This window comes from Phycodurus eques, chromosome 3 (genome assembly GCF_024500275.1).
Source record: "Phycodurus eques isolate BA_2022a chromosome 3, UOR_Pequ_1.1, whole genome shotgun sequence".
Lineage (NCBI taxonomy): Eukaryota > Metazoa > Chordata > Actinopteri > Syngnathiformes > Syngnathidae > Phycodurus > Phycodurus eques.
The window spans coordinates 13,629,708-13,645,781 of NC_084527.1; the positions used below are offsets into that span (position 1 = coordinate 13,629,708).

Here is a 16,074-nt window from a genome sequence, read left to right on the forward strand (position 1 = left end):
TTTTTCCACTTTTTTCTCACCAGTAAATATCTGTGGCGGTGGCTAAATAAAAAGCCAAAGAAAAAGCAAAAGATTGTTGTGGTACTCAACAGAAGAGTTGGTACTCATTTTATTGTTTCGACGCTCTGCTATTTCCAATCTTTGTTTTTGTTGCACCAACAACCCAGTTAATGATCTTATAATTACTTAAGACAATTACCAAGTCAAGTTTGATGATGGTGAAACTAATTTTTTCCATGTCTATAATTCCTAACAAACTACTGTGGTTAAATGTTTACCAAATCTTCCAAAGACAACAGTGTAATGTCAACTTTTGAGACTTTTAAAAAAGATGGATAGACCTGGTGGCATCCTACCTTTGGTCCAAACAGACCTAAAAACCCTGGAAATCCTTGTTCGCCGGTGGACCCCTGAAATATTACAGGATGGATTGTAAAATTATTCAAACAGTATTTCACTGAGCTTTTTTTGTTAAATGACAACTACAGTATTTGCGCTTACTGGTTGCCCTTTGGACCCCTTCACTCCTTGGTTTCCCATTAATGCCATGCCACCAAGGGTCCCTCTCATTCCTGTGGGTCCGGTTTGTCCCGGGAGACCTTTTTCACCCTGAAGCACAAACAAAAACACTTAAACGGTTACAATTTTGTCGCACAAGCCATCAAATAAGATACACAGACACAATGGTGCCGGCGATGAGATATTACATTTATAGCTAATATTAAAATCGGTCTTACTTTTGGTCCAAAAGAACCTTGAGATCCAGGGAGACCTGTCTCACCACTTTTACCCTGGGGCCCAGGTTTCCCCATGAGGCCTGATTCTCCATCTTCGCCCTGCTCCCCCTAAATGCAAAAATATGATTGGTGAACTATAGTCAAAGTTATTCATCTATTGATCAAACAGTTTGCCTTACCTTGGTGCCTTTGCTTCCATCTATACCAGGCAGTCCATCCAGTCCATGAAGCCCCTCGAGACCCTCCCTTCCTATTACACCTTGTGGGCCAGGGGGGCCTTCTGGAGCCTTGTCAAAAACAAGAAATATTAATAATTAATAATAATTGTAACAGATTTCAAAAGCAGGACAAAGTGGTCTAAACGACATAAGGGAGCAGGGGCGGGGTGACTATGTTTGTCTATGGACTATAAAATAGTCAATTGCATGAAAAGGGAGGGGGACAACTTGAAACGATCATGATAGATGAAGGATTTTGATTTGTTCCTAAGCGTGTGAATTAAGAATTAAACAATAATAATTGATTTCAATTGAGGAAAACTTTGTTAATCGGTTTTTATGAGACTTTTGGGAGCCACGGGCATTTGCCTGTGTTTGCCTAATCCTAAAGCCGTCCCTGTGCATGTTAGAGCTACATTGTGGCCACGTTTTTCTCATGTAATGTCTGAGTCTCCACAGAGTCCATTTCATACTTGTGTGATATTTATTACCCCTGCCCTGTCACCATTGAAGTTTGTGTTTAAAGTGTGTTTTATTGTTTCTAATGGACCAATATTTGGCTACTTCTACTAACTTAAATCATCGTCTGTACAGTTAATGAAGGTTTTATAATGTTGACAGTTTGAGGTGTGAAACAAATATATTAGAGATACAATTGATCTCAAAGAAAAATTAGATTTTGAGAGACAACCAAATTCCAGTTCGACCAGCGTCATGGAACGGATTGTGGTGGAACTTCACGATACCACTGTAGTATAAGCATTCGTTAAACTCACCGGCGGTCCTTTGATCCCAGATGTTCCTCTCGCCCCAGATTTTCCTTTTTGACCCTGGAGCACAGCGAGTTAATGTTGCATAACTCAAACTTGATTACATGTTAAACGTTTAGAATTCAGCAGCACCTTGCCTACGCTATTCTACAGTACATTGAATTAAGTCCTTACTTGTTCACCTTTGGATCCTTTTGGTCCTTGATGTCCTCTGGGCCCAGGATTTCCCTGAAATAACCATGACAGTTTGAAAAAAAAATGTCAAAACTTTGTGTGGCTTTAAATCAAACCAATGGAATACTCACAGGAAGTCCTGGGGCACCGGCTTGACCTCGCCCTCCATCAACACCTACTGGACCCTGCAAAATGTCATTTTCCACATTACACTATGCAGAACTTTGCTTAAGGTTTTTGGTTCTGTAACTTTTCAACAACACAGGTAATTTTGTCATCTTGAATTTACTTACAATGTGTCCAGGGTCACCTGTTTCTCCTCTATCACCGCTGTTACCAGGAGGACCCTGCCATGGAGCAAAAAGATAAAAACAACATAAAAAGCGGGACAGTGAGCTCCCCCTCAGAGAACATAAAACAGATGTGGCCAAACATTTTTAAAACAGATGTGGCCAAACATTTAAACATTGTTTTTATTTTATTTTAAAGATAATAAAAATAGCTATTTTCTTTTTATTAATATTGCTTAACACAAGGTCTCATTCTCATTAGCAACCTTGGATAAACATTCAGCAAATATAAATGTACTTTTTTCTTATTTTTATTTTATTTTTTTCCCCAATTTGGCCAGTATCTGAATTAAAATAACCAAATAATTAAAACTTACTCTGTCACCTTGGCGACCTGGTGGGCCTTCTCCTTTGCTGTCTTCCCCTTGTTCGCCCTAAAAAGGAACATGAAAACAAGCAAAACATAAATAGATCAAGAATTACCCCTTAGGCAAACATTTAAAAGAGCAAGTTTATTCCAAAGAATGCAGTAATCATCGTCCATTTCATGGAACGGGTTGTTCCATCCTTCCAAGTGCTAAAATAGTCTCTCTCTCTCTTGCTCTCTCTTGCTCTCTCTTGCGCTCTCTCTCTCTCTCTCTCTCTCTCTCTCTCTCTCTCTCTCTCTCTCTCTCTCTCTCTCTCTCTCTCTCTCTCTGTGGGACTTTGACACTAATTGAACAATAATAGCTGTGTGAAGGATTTTAGCAGTCATCTGTTCTGCATGTGTAAAATGAAAGGATTAAACAACGTCAAGAACATGATTATAAAATCAAGAGCATAATTTGGAACGGTGAGCGAGCGGTCAGGGAAAAGTGACACGTGCGAAGATTGAACGTGACATATCATGGTGCATGTATACGTATATCTGATCAGCTGCATGTTTTAGTTTGCAGTTCACATGTGAAAAAATGATTTTGATTAGTAAATAAGTGTTGCTATTATTTAAAACAATAATACAACTATGCAGATCCAAATGGCTCAAACCCACACTCCTATAAATAAAAAGAATCTTATCTGGTTTATTCTATTGTGCTGCATCCTGTCCAAGAAACTGGACTCTTTTAGTCCACGACTGAAGGAATACAAACAGTTACTCTGCTGATTCCACGGTTAAACAGTACAAAGTGAATTAGCCTTACTTCCTACCAATCATCTCGAATGGCTTCCTTACCCAACAACAATTAGTTACTTGAATGGGTGAGGAATAAATCGTGTCCCAATGTACCTTTTCACCTTTTGGTCCAGGTGGCCCTTGTGAGCCTTGCAGTCCTTTGTGACCCTACGACAAGAAGAACACTTTATTACTCAGACAAAGATAGCCTTTACTACCATTTAATCCTCTATTGCCATGAACTCAGTGAGTGAAAACTAGTAATCCAGATCTGGAATTTCCTCTGGTCCCTATGGAAATTGTAGTGAAATCCAACATAAACACAACAAAGTCGAACCTAATCAGGGGAGATATGATGAGAATATAGCCAAAAAAAAAACATATTTGGTCAGTTCTACTTAGTTGCAATTGACAGCAAACACCTCTCCAAAGGTCTGCCCAACCATGCAGTTTCTCCCAGCCAAGCAGCAAAGATTACATTAATGAAATACAATTATATTGCACTTGTATATCCTTAACACTAATGTTAACACACTAACTCAAATAAATTAAATATTTTTTGTATGCACTTTTCTTGGGTATCATTTTTATGGGTGCCCTATAAAGGCTTAATTTAAACATTTTTTAGTGGTTCTAATTTAGACAAAGTACACGGTCTAGATCAGATTAAATTTAGCTTTATCCTTTGTGATAAACACTTATTTGTCCGTGGATCCTAATAAAGTCTTTAAAAGTCTTAAATTGGATTTTGCAATCTGTCTTCAATCTTAATCTGTGAATTTGCCATTCAAAGGTTTGAAATGTGCTGTACATAATTAACAACATAACAATATTAATATTTCATTTTGTTGTTTTGGCCTTGTCTTTAAATTGGATTCCTTAAATCTGCAGATACTCTGCATAAGTATTTCACCCATTATAAACCACTATTACTAAGATTTTGCTTTTTCTCCCCCCATGATCATCAATGTGGGATTCCTTATCAAAATTGAAGTGAAGAGTACCCACTGATTATCCAAGAGCCAGGTTAATATGTCGAAAGGATTTTGATGGTATGGTAATAACTTTATGATTTAATCGGTAAAAGGTAATTCTGTATGGTCACAAATTGTAGGCTTGGAATGATTCTCACATGAGAGTCTAGAGACTGTGACATCCACAAAGCAGAACATTGTTTTTTTTTGTCAATGGCTACCAGCAATAATAGAAATCTAACACAATCACACTCATGGTGTAATTGTTTTTATCGCCTTAATGGAAGGGCTTTCTGTGAAAAAAAAAAGGGGGAAAAACCAACGCTATTATTCCACACCTCATAGCCTGGTATTCCCGGGTCTCCCAGCTGGCCCATTCTTCCGGGAGCACCCTGGGGAAATAAATCCAGATTTGGGCCACGTTTACCAAAAACCAATTAAGTCTGTCAGTCTGAAAGAAGCTGTGAAAGCTAACTGATGTTTTACCACTGGGCCTATCGTTCCTCTCGCTCCCTTCAGTCCAACAAATCCTGGGGCTCCCTGCTCGCCTATTGGCCCAGTCTCACCCAGGTGACCTTGGTGTCCTTTGGTCCCCTGGCGAGAGGCAGTCAATAAGCAGGTATGTAGTGGGTGTGTAAACTGCAATGACTTGAAGGGCATTCTCCAATTTACTATCAGTGAGCATCTCCAGCAAGTAACCTCTTTTATTGAGAAGTGCTCAATCACTCCTACAAGGAAAGCAAATCGACTTGAATGGGAAAGTGATGGGTGAACAAACCTTTCCTCCTGCTTTTCCTCTTTCTCCAATTTTGCCAGGTTTACCCTCTTGACCCTTTTAAAATAGAAAGAGTTTAAGTGGACGCAAACAAGATATTTTATTTATCAAGCGAATCCACGCACACTCACCCTCATGCCCGACATCCCAGGAGGCCCACAGGGTCCTTCCTCTCCTTTATGGCCGATTTCACCCATGTCTCCCTTGGCACCCTCTACGCCGGCATCCCCTTTCTCGCCCTGAAAAGACATCATCGTAAAAGTGGTAGAATTATATAGATTTATGAGACAGAGGAGGATAAAAATACTTGATAATGTCAAAACAAGCAGAGATGAAAACACATGTAATAACACAAACAAAAATGACAATAAACAGCAAATAAACTTATTATTATTATTTTTCATTCATTTTTAATTCTCCTGGCTATAATTGTTTACCTTCTTTTAATATACTAAAATTTAATAAAGTAGAGTGAAAGTTCAAGTTGGTTGGCTGGTTGGTTAGTTAGCTATTTACCATTTACTTAGTTAATTACTGAATTTGTTAGTTTGCTAGTTAGATAGATTGGTTCATAGTTGTAACACAAGTCACTAGGTTTGTAGCTAGTCACTTAAAAAAAAAAAAATTCTTAATTGCATTTTAAACTATTTAACTTCTGCAAGTTAGTGCGCTAGCCAGTTTAAGTTGGTTGTTAGTTTCGACACAAGTCTAGATTAGTTGCTTTTTTGAAAAATAGTTGCTAGGTAGGTTCATTAAAGACTAAATTGTCTGTAGTAGGTGTGAACGTGAGCGTGAATGTTTTTTTTGTTTTGTTTATATGTGCCCTGCGATTGGCTGGCGATGGCGACCAGCTTGGGCTCCAGCTCAGCACCAATTTATTTTCTATTTTGTCCGACTCGAATCGATGGAATGGTCAGTCCAGAACGGTCAAGTTATCTTCCATCTTCTCTGTCCCACACTTCATTATTTCCATTATTGCTTGTGGTTATGTTGACATGCTTTGTTTTTTGAATTACATTGTCTTCTTCTTGAGCTGTTCTTTGACATCCAGGATAATGCTTCATTCTTGTCAGAGCACACACTGCTGAATACAGAAAGTGCTGCTCGCCCCAATGTGGTCAACAATTACAACCCTCCATGTTTATTTTCTAACTTTTGTTGTCTGCACTAGACAGAATATTCTAGTTACTTTATTAATTGTGCAACACCTACTTAATAGTCTTTTAATACCTTTTGGGGGGGTTGATGGAGCTACACATGGCTGCAAAAAGAAACTTGTCGACTTTCCATTTGTTTTTCAGCGGCGAGTGGAAGAATGTAGTGATACAAGGAGCTGATTTAATTCCTCCCAACAGTGATCAGCTAATGCTGCAAATCCCTGGTGAGCTGCTGTTTTCTGTCCAAAATCTACACAGAGGATTTCATGTACACTATTTCACTTTCTTGGTTGACAAAAATAGGTTGTGTACACCATCCTGCCAAAATGAATATCTCTTAATTCTGTTTGTTTAACTTGGTTTAATTTGGCTATCTTTTATTGTTATTAAGTGTTCCATCTTTTTTGTTGTTGTTGTTCCATTTCTTTCCAGCCATGATAGCTTTTAGAAGAATCTCATTGTCTGTTTCTGCCACAGTGCAGTTCCAATAGCTCACACATACAGTCTGTCTCGCTGTAATGACAATAAGCTGTAAGATTCAACTGGATTTGGGTTCATTTAGTTCTTGATTCACATATTTCCTAGACTGAATGAAACTGTTTAGTTAGCTTGTAGGATGAATATCATTATAGGAATCTTATGTAAGTTACTGTATGTTCCATTATTCCCTTTGTGCTTTACCTTAACGCCGTCAGGTCCACTTGGTCCAGCTTCACCATCGATGCCTTCCTCACCCTTATAAAATATTTATTAATGTAACAAGTTAAATTATGAACACTTCTATTTTCAGTCAGTTGTGTACACAATACTCACTCTCTGGCCATTCAAGCCCTGCTCTCCAATGTTGCCAAGTGGACCAATGTCACCCTGCGAATGAATGATCATCCTTCAGCAAAGTAACAACTTTTAACTACACTTTTAGTGTTGAATATAGGTTGTAATACATGGCCCCGGATTCTAATGCAACATGTCACTGATAAATTATTGAACTGTTATAATAATATATAGTAATAAGACAGACACTGATCTCACAAGTCAGCAAATCAGCATATAACGGGTTGTACTGACTAGTTGACTAATCGATTTGTTGATTTTATAACTCCACAATGACGTTTTGAACATGGTTGACGAGTTGCTAATCACGTGGTTTTGGCTTGAGGAGGAGGCAGAGCCGCTTTCAGCAGATGAGTGCATTAAATGAATTTAGTCTGTCACCATACTGCACTTGATTTAAATTATTTTCTATTTCTGAATATGCAATTTTGGTAAGTGAGGGAGAACTAGTAAAGGTGGGGAAAAAAAAAAAAAAAAAGCCGGGCTCAAACTTTTCAGCCTTCACTATCAAAGTGGAAGGAGAGAGGAATTATTCTACTGCACACAAAGAGGGCCATGATGATTTGCAAACACCTCAAATGCCCACCATGCCGAACCCACTGCTATGTTGCGCTTAGAAGGAAGACAGGTTAATTTATTTTACCATCAAGCAACAGCGGGCAAGACTTCACCCAGCCCACATTAATGCTTGTCTGTTCTGACACATGCGTATGTTCTGCATAAATTTGGTGTATGAGTTGTCCGTTGTTGGTGAATGTACTGTATATTATTGCAAAGCATTGCCTCCTGATTTAAAAAAAAATTATAGTAGGCTTTACACGATCAGGATTTTGGGGACCGATCAGCGAGTTGGAAAAAAAACAAAAACGATAACCATTCATCGATCCGATCACAAGATGGAGCAATGTGTCTATTTCAATGACTTGTTCATTTACTGTATATACTTGTGTACTGTATACTGAGTATCTTCAGAAATATTCTCTTGTCAGGTCATGTATTGTAATCAGTCAGGTCAAACCAGCATTACAACATGACAGAAATAATGGGTGCTAACTTACTGTAATTAAATGACTTTATTGTAATTAAATTACTTAACACACGCCGAAACTTTAGAGCATCATTCGACAGAACACCGGCATGTTTACGTACAACCGTTAGTGCTAGCAATAGCTTGCTAGGCTACAAAACGTTTTGTTGGCTGCTTGTGAGCCGTATCGTATTAAAAGTACGTGCACATACCTCAAGCAATCCTTAGAAAAACGTCTTCTCCCGAGCACCGGTGACCACCACCACCACCACACGTTTTCCCCCATTTTGTTCTTTTTTGACCAACACAATACATGCACGATGTGGTAACGAGTGTATCCGGTCGCGTTTGAGTTGACAAGCTAAAGCCCAGTGATCGTACAATCGGTATCGGAATACATGGTATTATTGTAGTAGTCTGACATAGTGCAATCGTGAATGACCAAATGTGTCAAACGTGTTGTCTGTCTCAGACGTGTTGTATGTCCCACACCGCCGACACGTTTGTTTGTTTTTTTTAAAATAACTTTATTGGCGGTCAGGTATTTACAGTACTACGTCAAAAGACACACATCAAGGCTAAAAATAAACTAGCTTTTGGATTCAAATATACTGTACACGAAGACGATGCGGAGTAAATGTCGTTTGCAAAGCCGATCAATTACGTCATTGATCGGAGCGGCGAATTATGACATTAAAGCCGATCAGGTTAAAATGCTAATTTTCGGCCGATACCGATCAAGCCGATCAAATTATTGTACTATACAGTAAAAATAACAATGACGTCATCAGGTACCAGTCACGTCGACTCAACTTTCCTCACATTAGTGTCAACTTAAAAAAATAAATAAATATGAAGTCTTGCAACCCCTACTGTGGACGAGGGGTTTAACTAACTAGTCGACACGTCGACCACTCCGCAATGACAGAGCTTGAAGTCGACTAATCTCCAATAATGTGTTTTAGCATTAACAACACGGATGCCAACAACAGGTGGTGGGTCCTCGCAGTGGTGGCTGAAATGTGTGAAAAGGGTTGCTGCAATACATTGCGAATGCATTTCCTTCTCCTGTGACTTTTTTAAATCTCCTGTGACTTTTTTAAATGATGGTAGCGAGTAGCGAGTAGCGACCCTGGAGTTATGTTTCATAAATTGGTGTTAAAGTTATAAACGTTTCAACTGCCCGCAAGGTTGTGAAGGTTTCTCAATGTAATTAAATGAGTGAATTGGGGTGTGGGGTGAGTGCACCCGGGGACGCCGGGGGAGTGAACTTGATTTGAAGGCAGAAGGCAAACAGTTGCGCTGGCAGCTAGTGGACAACTGAAAAAAAATATCAATGACGACATCAGTTATCGACTGTTATCACCCTAGTGTCTCCTACAAAAACATCTGAAGTCATTCAACCCCTTCCGTGGACTGGTCGCTAGCCAATCGCAGGGGACATATAGATGAATGAACATTGATTCTCTCGGTACAAGTACACACCGATGGACAATCTAAATTCTTCAATGAACCTAACATACAGGTTTTTGGAATGTGAGTGGAAGCCGGACGACCTGGAGAAGACCCAAGCGAGCTCAGGCAGAACAAGAAAACACCACACGGGAGGGCTGTGGTTGAAATTCAAACCCCGAACCTCAGAACTGTGAGACATACGTGCGAACCACTAGAACACTGCGCTGCTTTCACTGCAAATTACAACCAAAATATTTAACGTACTGTTATTTTGACACCTCTGAGAATCATTATATTCGTAAAGCCCTCCTCTTGATACAGCTCTTGCATTTGGATGTCCTAATACTGTGTAGGTGTATCTAGTAAAGTGGCCTATATGTACCTTTTCTCCAGGCTCACCAGACAGTCCTCCATCTCCAGCTTTCCCTGGTGGGCCCTGTACAGAAACACAGACCACCTTCAATCACGAACACTCTGTTGTTCTCCAACCAGATGTGCAATCAGACTCACCAAGGGTCCCATCACTCCTATCGGTCCGCCCATTCCTGGAGGCCCCGCTGCTCCCTACAGACACAAAGGTAAGGTATGAATATCAGTGTTTCATAACCTCTAAAAGTGACAACGAAGGACGGAAATAAATGTGTGAAAATGAATAAGATGACGTGTGTGCCAAATTAATCTGCAATGGGAAGTGCTTTCAAAACCATACACCAGAGCCTTTGTAAGCAATGGAGATGAGCCTGTTGCTATGGGAACACAGTCAGGCCTACTGTAAAGATGCCTCTCCATGTATAATATGTTGTGAATCATCGTCTCACTATTTGTCTTAATGGTGTCTATGAGACTTAGGTAGGAAGAAATGGATTAGTCTGCTCAGTGTTTTTCTATCACAACACTATACATTATGTTTCCAGAGCAGAGGAAAAAGTGTAATTTCCAAATTTTATGTCAGTGGTAGGAGGTTTTTCTCCAGTTTTAAAAACAATTCAGAAGATTCTGTGACTCTTAAAAATTTACTCCTTTTACCTTATACAATGTCTGTGTAGTTAACAAAGATTTTATGACGACAACAGAAAGACTATGACCAGCTACCCTCAGTCTAATTGTACAGTATGGTGTTACAAATCCATAGGGTTCTTACTTTGTAATGGAGAAATGTAGTACAAAAAAGAAAATATGACTCACAGTGTCCCCAGCAAGTCCTTTGTCCCCTGGAGGGCCAGAGTGTCCTTGTACCCCCTAAGATGAGATGACATATTATGAACTAAATTATTAGAGCTTTTATTAACTATAACGAAGTAAAAATGGCCACTTACTGGAAATCCATTCAGCCCAGCTTCACCAGACTCACCAAGCTTTCCCTGCGACACAATGAGGCAAATAAGTGCCAAGTTACCAGTTTTTAGTCATGTATGTAATGTATGATGTCGTTGTTGTATGTATACTGTAATAATAAATAATAAGTTTGCTGATATTTATTTTGCATAATTCAGTCTGAAAATAGCTAATTCCCATATGTGTGTCATGGCCTTTTCTACCATAAAAAAAAGGAACCATTTGTTTTTTTGTTTTGTTTTGCTTCATTTTGTTTTTTAAGTTACATAAAAAAATAGAAGTATCAACAGCACCTTTTATGTATCTTTTTTTATTTTTATGTACCTCATCACCAGGGAGGCCTGACTTTCCTGGCGGACCATCAGGGCCCTGCAAAGAATAGATTCAAGTGAGTTCCCCAAAAATCCCCCACCGTTAAAACGTTGCAGACAGCCAAGCTCTAACTAACAACTTGCGTTGTATTCATCTAACAAAGAGCATCCTCAAATAAAGTTCTTCAGATGTTAAAAATAATCACTGACAGAACAAACTTATGAAAGGAGCTATTCATTATTACTTTTGCAATAGTTACTTTGTCTTTATTGACCAGATGTTTATCCAAGCTTTCCACAGTGGCTCAGATCTGATGTGTCAAATTAGAGAGCTGCACTCCCCAAATGGAGTTTGAAATGTAAAATAATAGCATCAGCAAATAATCAAACACTTGACTTAACATGAGAGAAAATTTTAAGAACGTCTGACAACGTTTATGGTGCTCACCTTAAGTCCAGCAGCGCCGTCTTCCCCCACGACACCATCTGGACCCCTCGGACCCTCAAGAAAAGAAAAAAAACCCCAAAAACATAAATAACGCTTTCACTGATACGTTGTGAAGAAAATGAGGACTTTCACATTCCCTGACTGATGTGATTTCAAACATTAAGTCATTGAGTGAGAGCAATTTATCTTCATTTTGGACATCCCCATTAAGTTGAGCCCGGGAGACAGTTTTTATTTTTATTTATTATAATTTGTCCCACATTGGAGACACTCAATTAAGGAATGTGGTTATTTTGTAAATACACAATATACTGTATAACGTCATCTTTCCACAATGGGGATTGTTGTACATTGGAACCCCAGAGGTTCGACCCAATTTGTTCCAGGATGTTATGAAATGTCACTGCCCGTACACGCCTATAAGCATGCAATGGAGATACTCAATTCAAGACTGTGATTATTTTCCAAATATACAGGATGTACAAAAAGTCACTGTACGCTTCCTTTTTTTTCTATTTTGTTTGAGGTATCATTTGGACAGATGTGAGGCCATCTGCATTTGACAGCTTAGGCTTTGGCTTTTGTAAGCGTATCATTCCTTTGCACATGGCTCGCCCATTGACATTGGCACAGCATTGTAAAACTACCGCCTCACGAGAAGTATTTCTGTACCCGACTGCAGTTCAGTGCCACTTCTGAGAAGCTTTATACCGTCATACTGCTTAGTACAATTTACGCTAACCCTGGCAAGTATCTCGAAGCAGGATCTGTTCTTGACAACCACGCATAAGAAAGGCCTGCTACTATCAACACTGGTGATAATACTGAACTCTTAGAGCAGACATTCTTGCAAAACCAGGGAAAGTCTATCTGGAGCACTGCACTGGAACTACTATCACCAAAGTTTGATTCAGCGGATGCTTTGGAGAGTGATAACGCTTCCCCTGAATCGACTTGAGGTTGTTGAGCATCATAATCTTCCGCTTGAACAAAGAAACTATTGCAACACATGTTGGAGCATTGTGATGGCCATAAAGCTTATAAAACTGGTGCGGAGGACAGAAAACCTCTTTCCAGGCGGCAATTTTGCAACACTACTCCAATGTCAGTTGGCCAGCCATGGGCAACTTACAAAAACCAAAGCCTAAGCTGTCAAATACTGATGACCTCACGTCTGTCCAAATGACACCTGAGACCAAAAAAAAAAGGAAGTGTATCGTGACTTTTGGGACACCCTGTGTATACTGTATAAATCTATATTTCCGTAATGGGGATTGTCGTACATTGGAACCTCTGAAGTTGAATACAATCCGTTCCAGGATACTATGGAAAAGTCATTGTCTATATCCACCTAGAAGTTAGGTATTAGAAGAGGCCCATACAGATAATCATTGGCCTGTTTAAATCCCCCTTCTAGAAGCTTCTTACATAGCTGGTAAGCCCTTGCAGTGTTAAAACTGTTAATGAGGATTTTCATCAGGTGGCGTATTAAGGAGATGGGTGTTTTAATTCTATTTTCCAAGGAGTGGATGTAATTTTCAGCTATTATGGTTATTAGATATTACATTTGTGATATCAAGGGAGGCTTGTCAAACTAATTTACAAAATGAAATGCTTTCATTATGCATGCTTGTTCCATCGTTCATTCAGTCCACCCTTCTCTCGGTGCGGCATCTCAATTAGATCAGCTGAATTATGGCAAAGTCAATGAACATTGCTCTTAACCTTCTCTCCTTTCCACACCACATATTTTTCCTACAGCATATCAATGACACAATTTCATAAAGGAGATTCATTAGTAAATTTCAGCAGGTACATGATGTCAATGTACAATGCAACGTATCCTTGAAATCATTGAGAATTTGCATTTTATCTGCAAAAAGAAAAACAAAACTGAAATTACTTCATTTTTAAGCCAAATTTAAGTTACTTACCTTCATGCCTTTGGGTCCTCTCATGCCACCCGATCCCCTCAAGCCAGGAGGTCCCTTAAAACACAAATATATACTATAAATATTGCAATTGATTGGCTATCAGTCCAGGGTGCACCCCATGCCCAAAGTCAGCTGGGATAGGACCCAGCTCATGACTTAATAAACATGTAACATGTGGCACATGTTGCTCCTTGATGGAAAAAAAAAACACATCCAAATACTGCAAAACTTCTTGAAGCTATCAATTTGTTTGAGGGCTAAGTATTAAAGCTCTTAGATGGGTAGTGTTGTCTCTGGTCTTCCATCCTCCATGTACACTGCTGTATAAAAAAACAAAAACAAAGTATACGATGTGTCAGAAAAGACCAGGACCGGTGTCACAATATACTGTATATTTTTTTCAAACCCAAACGACAAACTATGTGTTTTCATTTTCATTGTGAGTCAGACGATCAATCAGCATGCCTACAAAGAGATCCTGTGGCGTTTTCTTCATTCAGTGGGCAAGAATAGTTGGCAGTTGTGGCAGGACAACTCGTGGCTGCTTCACCATAACGACGCACCTGCTCACAGTGCTGTGAGGATCTGACAGTTCCTCTCCGAGAAGAACATAGCCGTGCTGGAGCAACCTCTCGACTCACCCGACCTGGCTCCGTGTGATTTATTATTTTTTTCCCATCTTTCCCAAGCTTAAGGGGATCATCATTGTGACATGTTTTGAAGACTTGGACGGCATCAAGATGGCCTTGACGACAGAGCTGCATAGGATCCCGGAGGAGTCTTTACAGGAGTACATAAAGGCATGGCGGAGAAGTCTAAGCGCATTCGACTCAGTGGGGTTTCTTCAAAAAGGTAAACATGCAGTCTGGATGCTTTGATACCAGTCCTGGAACGTTTCTGCCACACCTCATACGTTTGCTTGCACTTGTAGGGTTTATGTAGACTTACTGGGATTCCTTCGGTCCCAGGAGGTCCTGTCTCTCCAGGTATTCCGGTGTGACCCTGAAAGAACAAACAAAACTGTAGTGATTCAATAACAACATGTTGGACATCAGTATTAGACTGGCTTCATCAACCGAGCTGAATGAACATTGTCGCACTCCTCCGCGTAGTGAACAAAGCACTGAGTGCCCTCGGGACGAAAGACGGTCTCCAGACTTGCGCCTTACCATTGGCCCCGATTCCCCTGGAGGTCCAGGAGTGCCTGTTTTCCCACGATCACCCTGTGGAAGTGCATGTCAGAATTACAACATATACAGTACTATATACCTTAAAGACAGACAAATACTTCATGACTCATTCTAAAACATTACCAAAAAAGTTAATGCAAATACAGTAACAGTTTCCTGGTTACATGTTGCTAGGCAGAATTTAATGCGTGCCACACAACAGAGGAAAGAACAGCGAGAGTTGGCAGGGCCACAAAACACAAATCCATCTATCCATTCTGTAAACCGCTTATCCCCACAAGGGTCACTGACTTTTGGCGAGAAGGTGGGTACAGCCTGAACTGGCCGCCAGCAAATCGCAGGGCACATACTGTATAAACAAACATCCGTTCACACTTACAATCACACCTACGGACAATTTAGAGTCTTCAATTAAACTACCATGCATGTTGTTTTGGAATGTGGGAAGAAACCCACACAGGCACGGGGAGAACATGCAAACTCCACACAGGAGGCGGGTGTGATAACCACTCATCCACCATGCCACCCCAAAACAGAAAACATGGATTATATTTATGCATTAATTTCTCAGTTGAATTCGGTATCCTGCATTATATACAGTAAAGCCCCACTATATCGCGGTTCACCGATCGCGGTCCCGCTGTATCGCGGATTTTTTGGATAAGTGTTATTACAGTAGTTACTCCATTTTATTTTCTCTTACTTTCTCTCAATATATTTGTGTGAATGGGTTTTTATTGTTTGAACGGTGTGTTTAAATACCTTAAAAAAAGTTTGAAGTGCTGTAAATGCTATAAAAACATGCATAGGGTAACAGGGTATTACTATATCACTCCCCCAGCGATGGAGGGGGGATTACTTTACACACAAAAAATTTACAAATTATAGGGTGTCAGCAGGTTTAAGGAAGGAATTTAATACTCAAGACCTTTTTTTTTAAGGCCGGGTCGATCAAATTTAAAACAATCTCATTCTCTCACAAGACCCCAAGGAGTGCCCAATATAGTCTCAATATTATAACACATATCATGTTTAGAAATGTTAAGAAAATGTTGCCATAATATTTTTGTTATACTACTTTTGATATGTTGGTGGCGCCGCTCATTCTGATCTCTGTTATGCTCAAATTCAAAACGCAAATCATAAATGTGTCCTTTTTAAGACCTTTGAATATATGAATTGGGGATTCTGCATAGTTTTTCGGGATTGTATTGTTAAACTTGAAACTTTTCAAAATCTAACGATGATGGGGAAATCACGGACAGAAAACTGAACAAAATTAACATTGGCAA

General features: G+C 39.6%; 1 protein-coding gene across 1 annotated transcript in view; it reads right to left on the bottom strand.

Annotated features, from left to right (window-relative positions):
* LOC133399556 (collagen alpha-1(XXVII) chain B-like) overlaps nt 1-16,074 on the bottom strand; it is a 67,268-nt gene that overhangs the window by 6,950 nt on the left and 44,244 nt on the right. The window contains exons 26-50 of the mRNA XM_061671122.1: nt 14,762-14,815; nt 14,541-14,594; nt 13,593-13,646; nt 11,659-11,712; nt 11,224-11,268; nt 10,881-10,925; nt 10,750-10,803; nt 10,075-10,128; nt 9,947-10,000; nt 7,062-7,115; nt 6,930-6,983; nt 5,223-5,330; nt 5,095-5,148; nt 4,803-4,910; nt 4,655-4,708; nt 3,457-3,510; nt 2,567-2,623; nt 2,193-2,246; nt 2,031-2,084; nt 1,900-1,953; nt 1,732-1,785; nt 917-1,024; nt 738-845; nt 502-609; nt 357-410 (exon numbers count right to left, since the gene is read on the bottom strand). Of these exons, the coding sequence (XP_061527106.1) occupies nt 357-410; nt 502-609; nt 738-845; nt 917-1,024; nt 1,732-1,785; nt 1,900-1,953; nt 2,031-2,084; nt 2,193-2,246; nt 2,567-2,623; nt 3,457-3,510; nt 4,655-4,708; nt 4,803-4,910; nt 5,095-5,148; nt 5,223-5,330; nt 6,930-6,983; nt 7,062-7,115; nt 9,947-10,000; nt 10,075-10,128; nt 10,750-10,803; nt 10,881-10,925; nt 11,224-11,268; nt 11,659-11,712; nt 13,593-13,646; nt 14,541-14,594; nt 14,762-14,815 (1,605 nt within the window). The remainder of the gene's footprint in view (nt 1-356; nt 411-501; nt 610-737; nt 846-916; nt 1,025-1,731; nt 1,786-1,899; nt 1,954-2,030; nt 2,085-2,192; nt 2,247-2,566; nt 2,624-3,456; nt 3,511-4,654; nt 4,709-4,802; nt 4,911-5,094; nt 5,149-5,222; nt 5,331-6,929; nt 6,984-7,061; nt 7,116-9,946; nt 10,001-10,074; nt 10,129-10,749; nt 10,804-10,880; nt 10,926-11,223; nt 11,269-11,658; nt 11,713-13,592; nt 13,647-14,540; nt 14,595-14,761; nt 14,816-16,074) is intronic.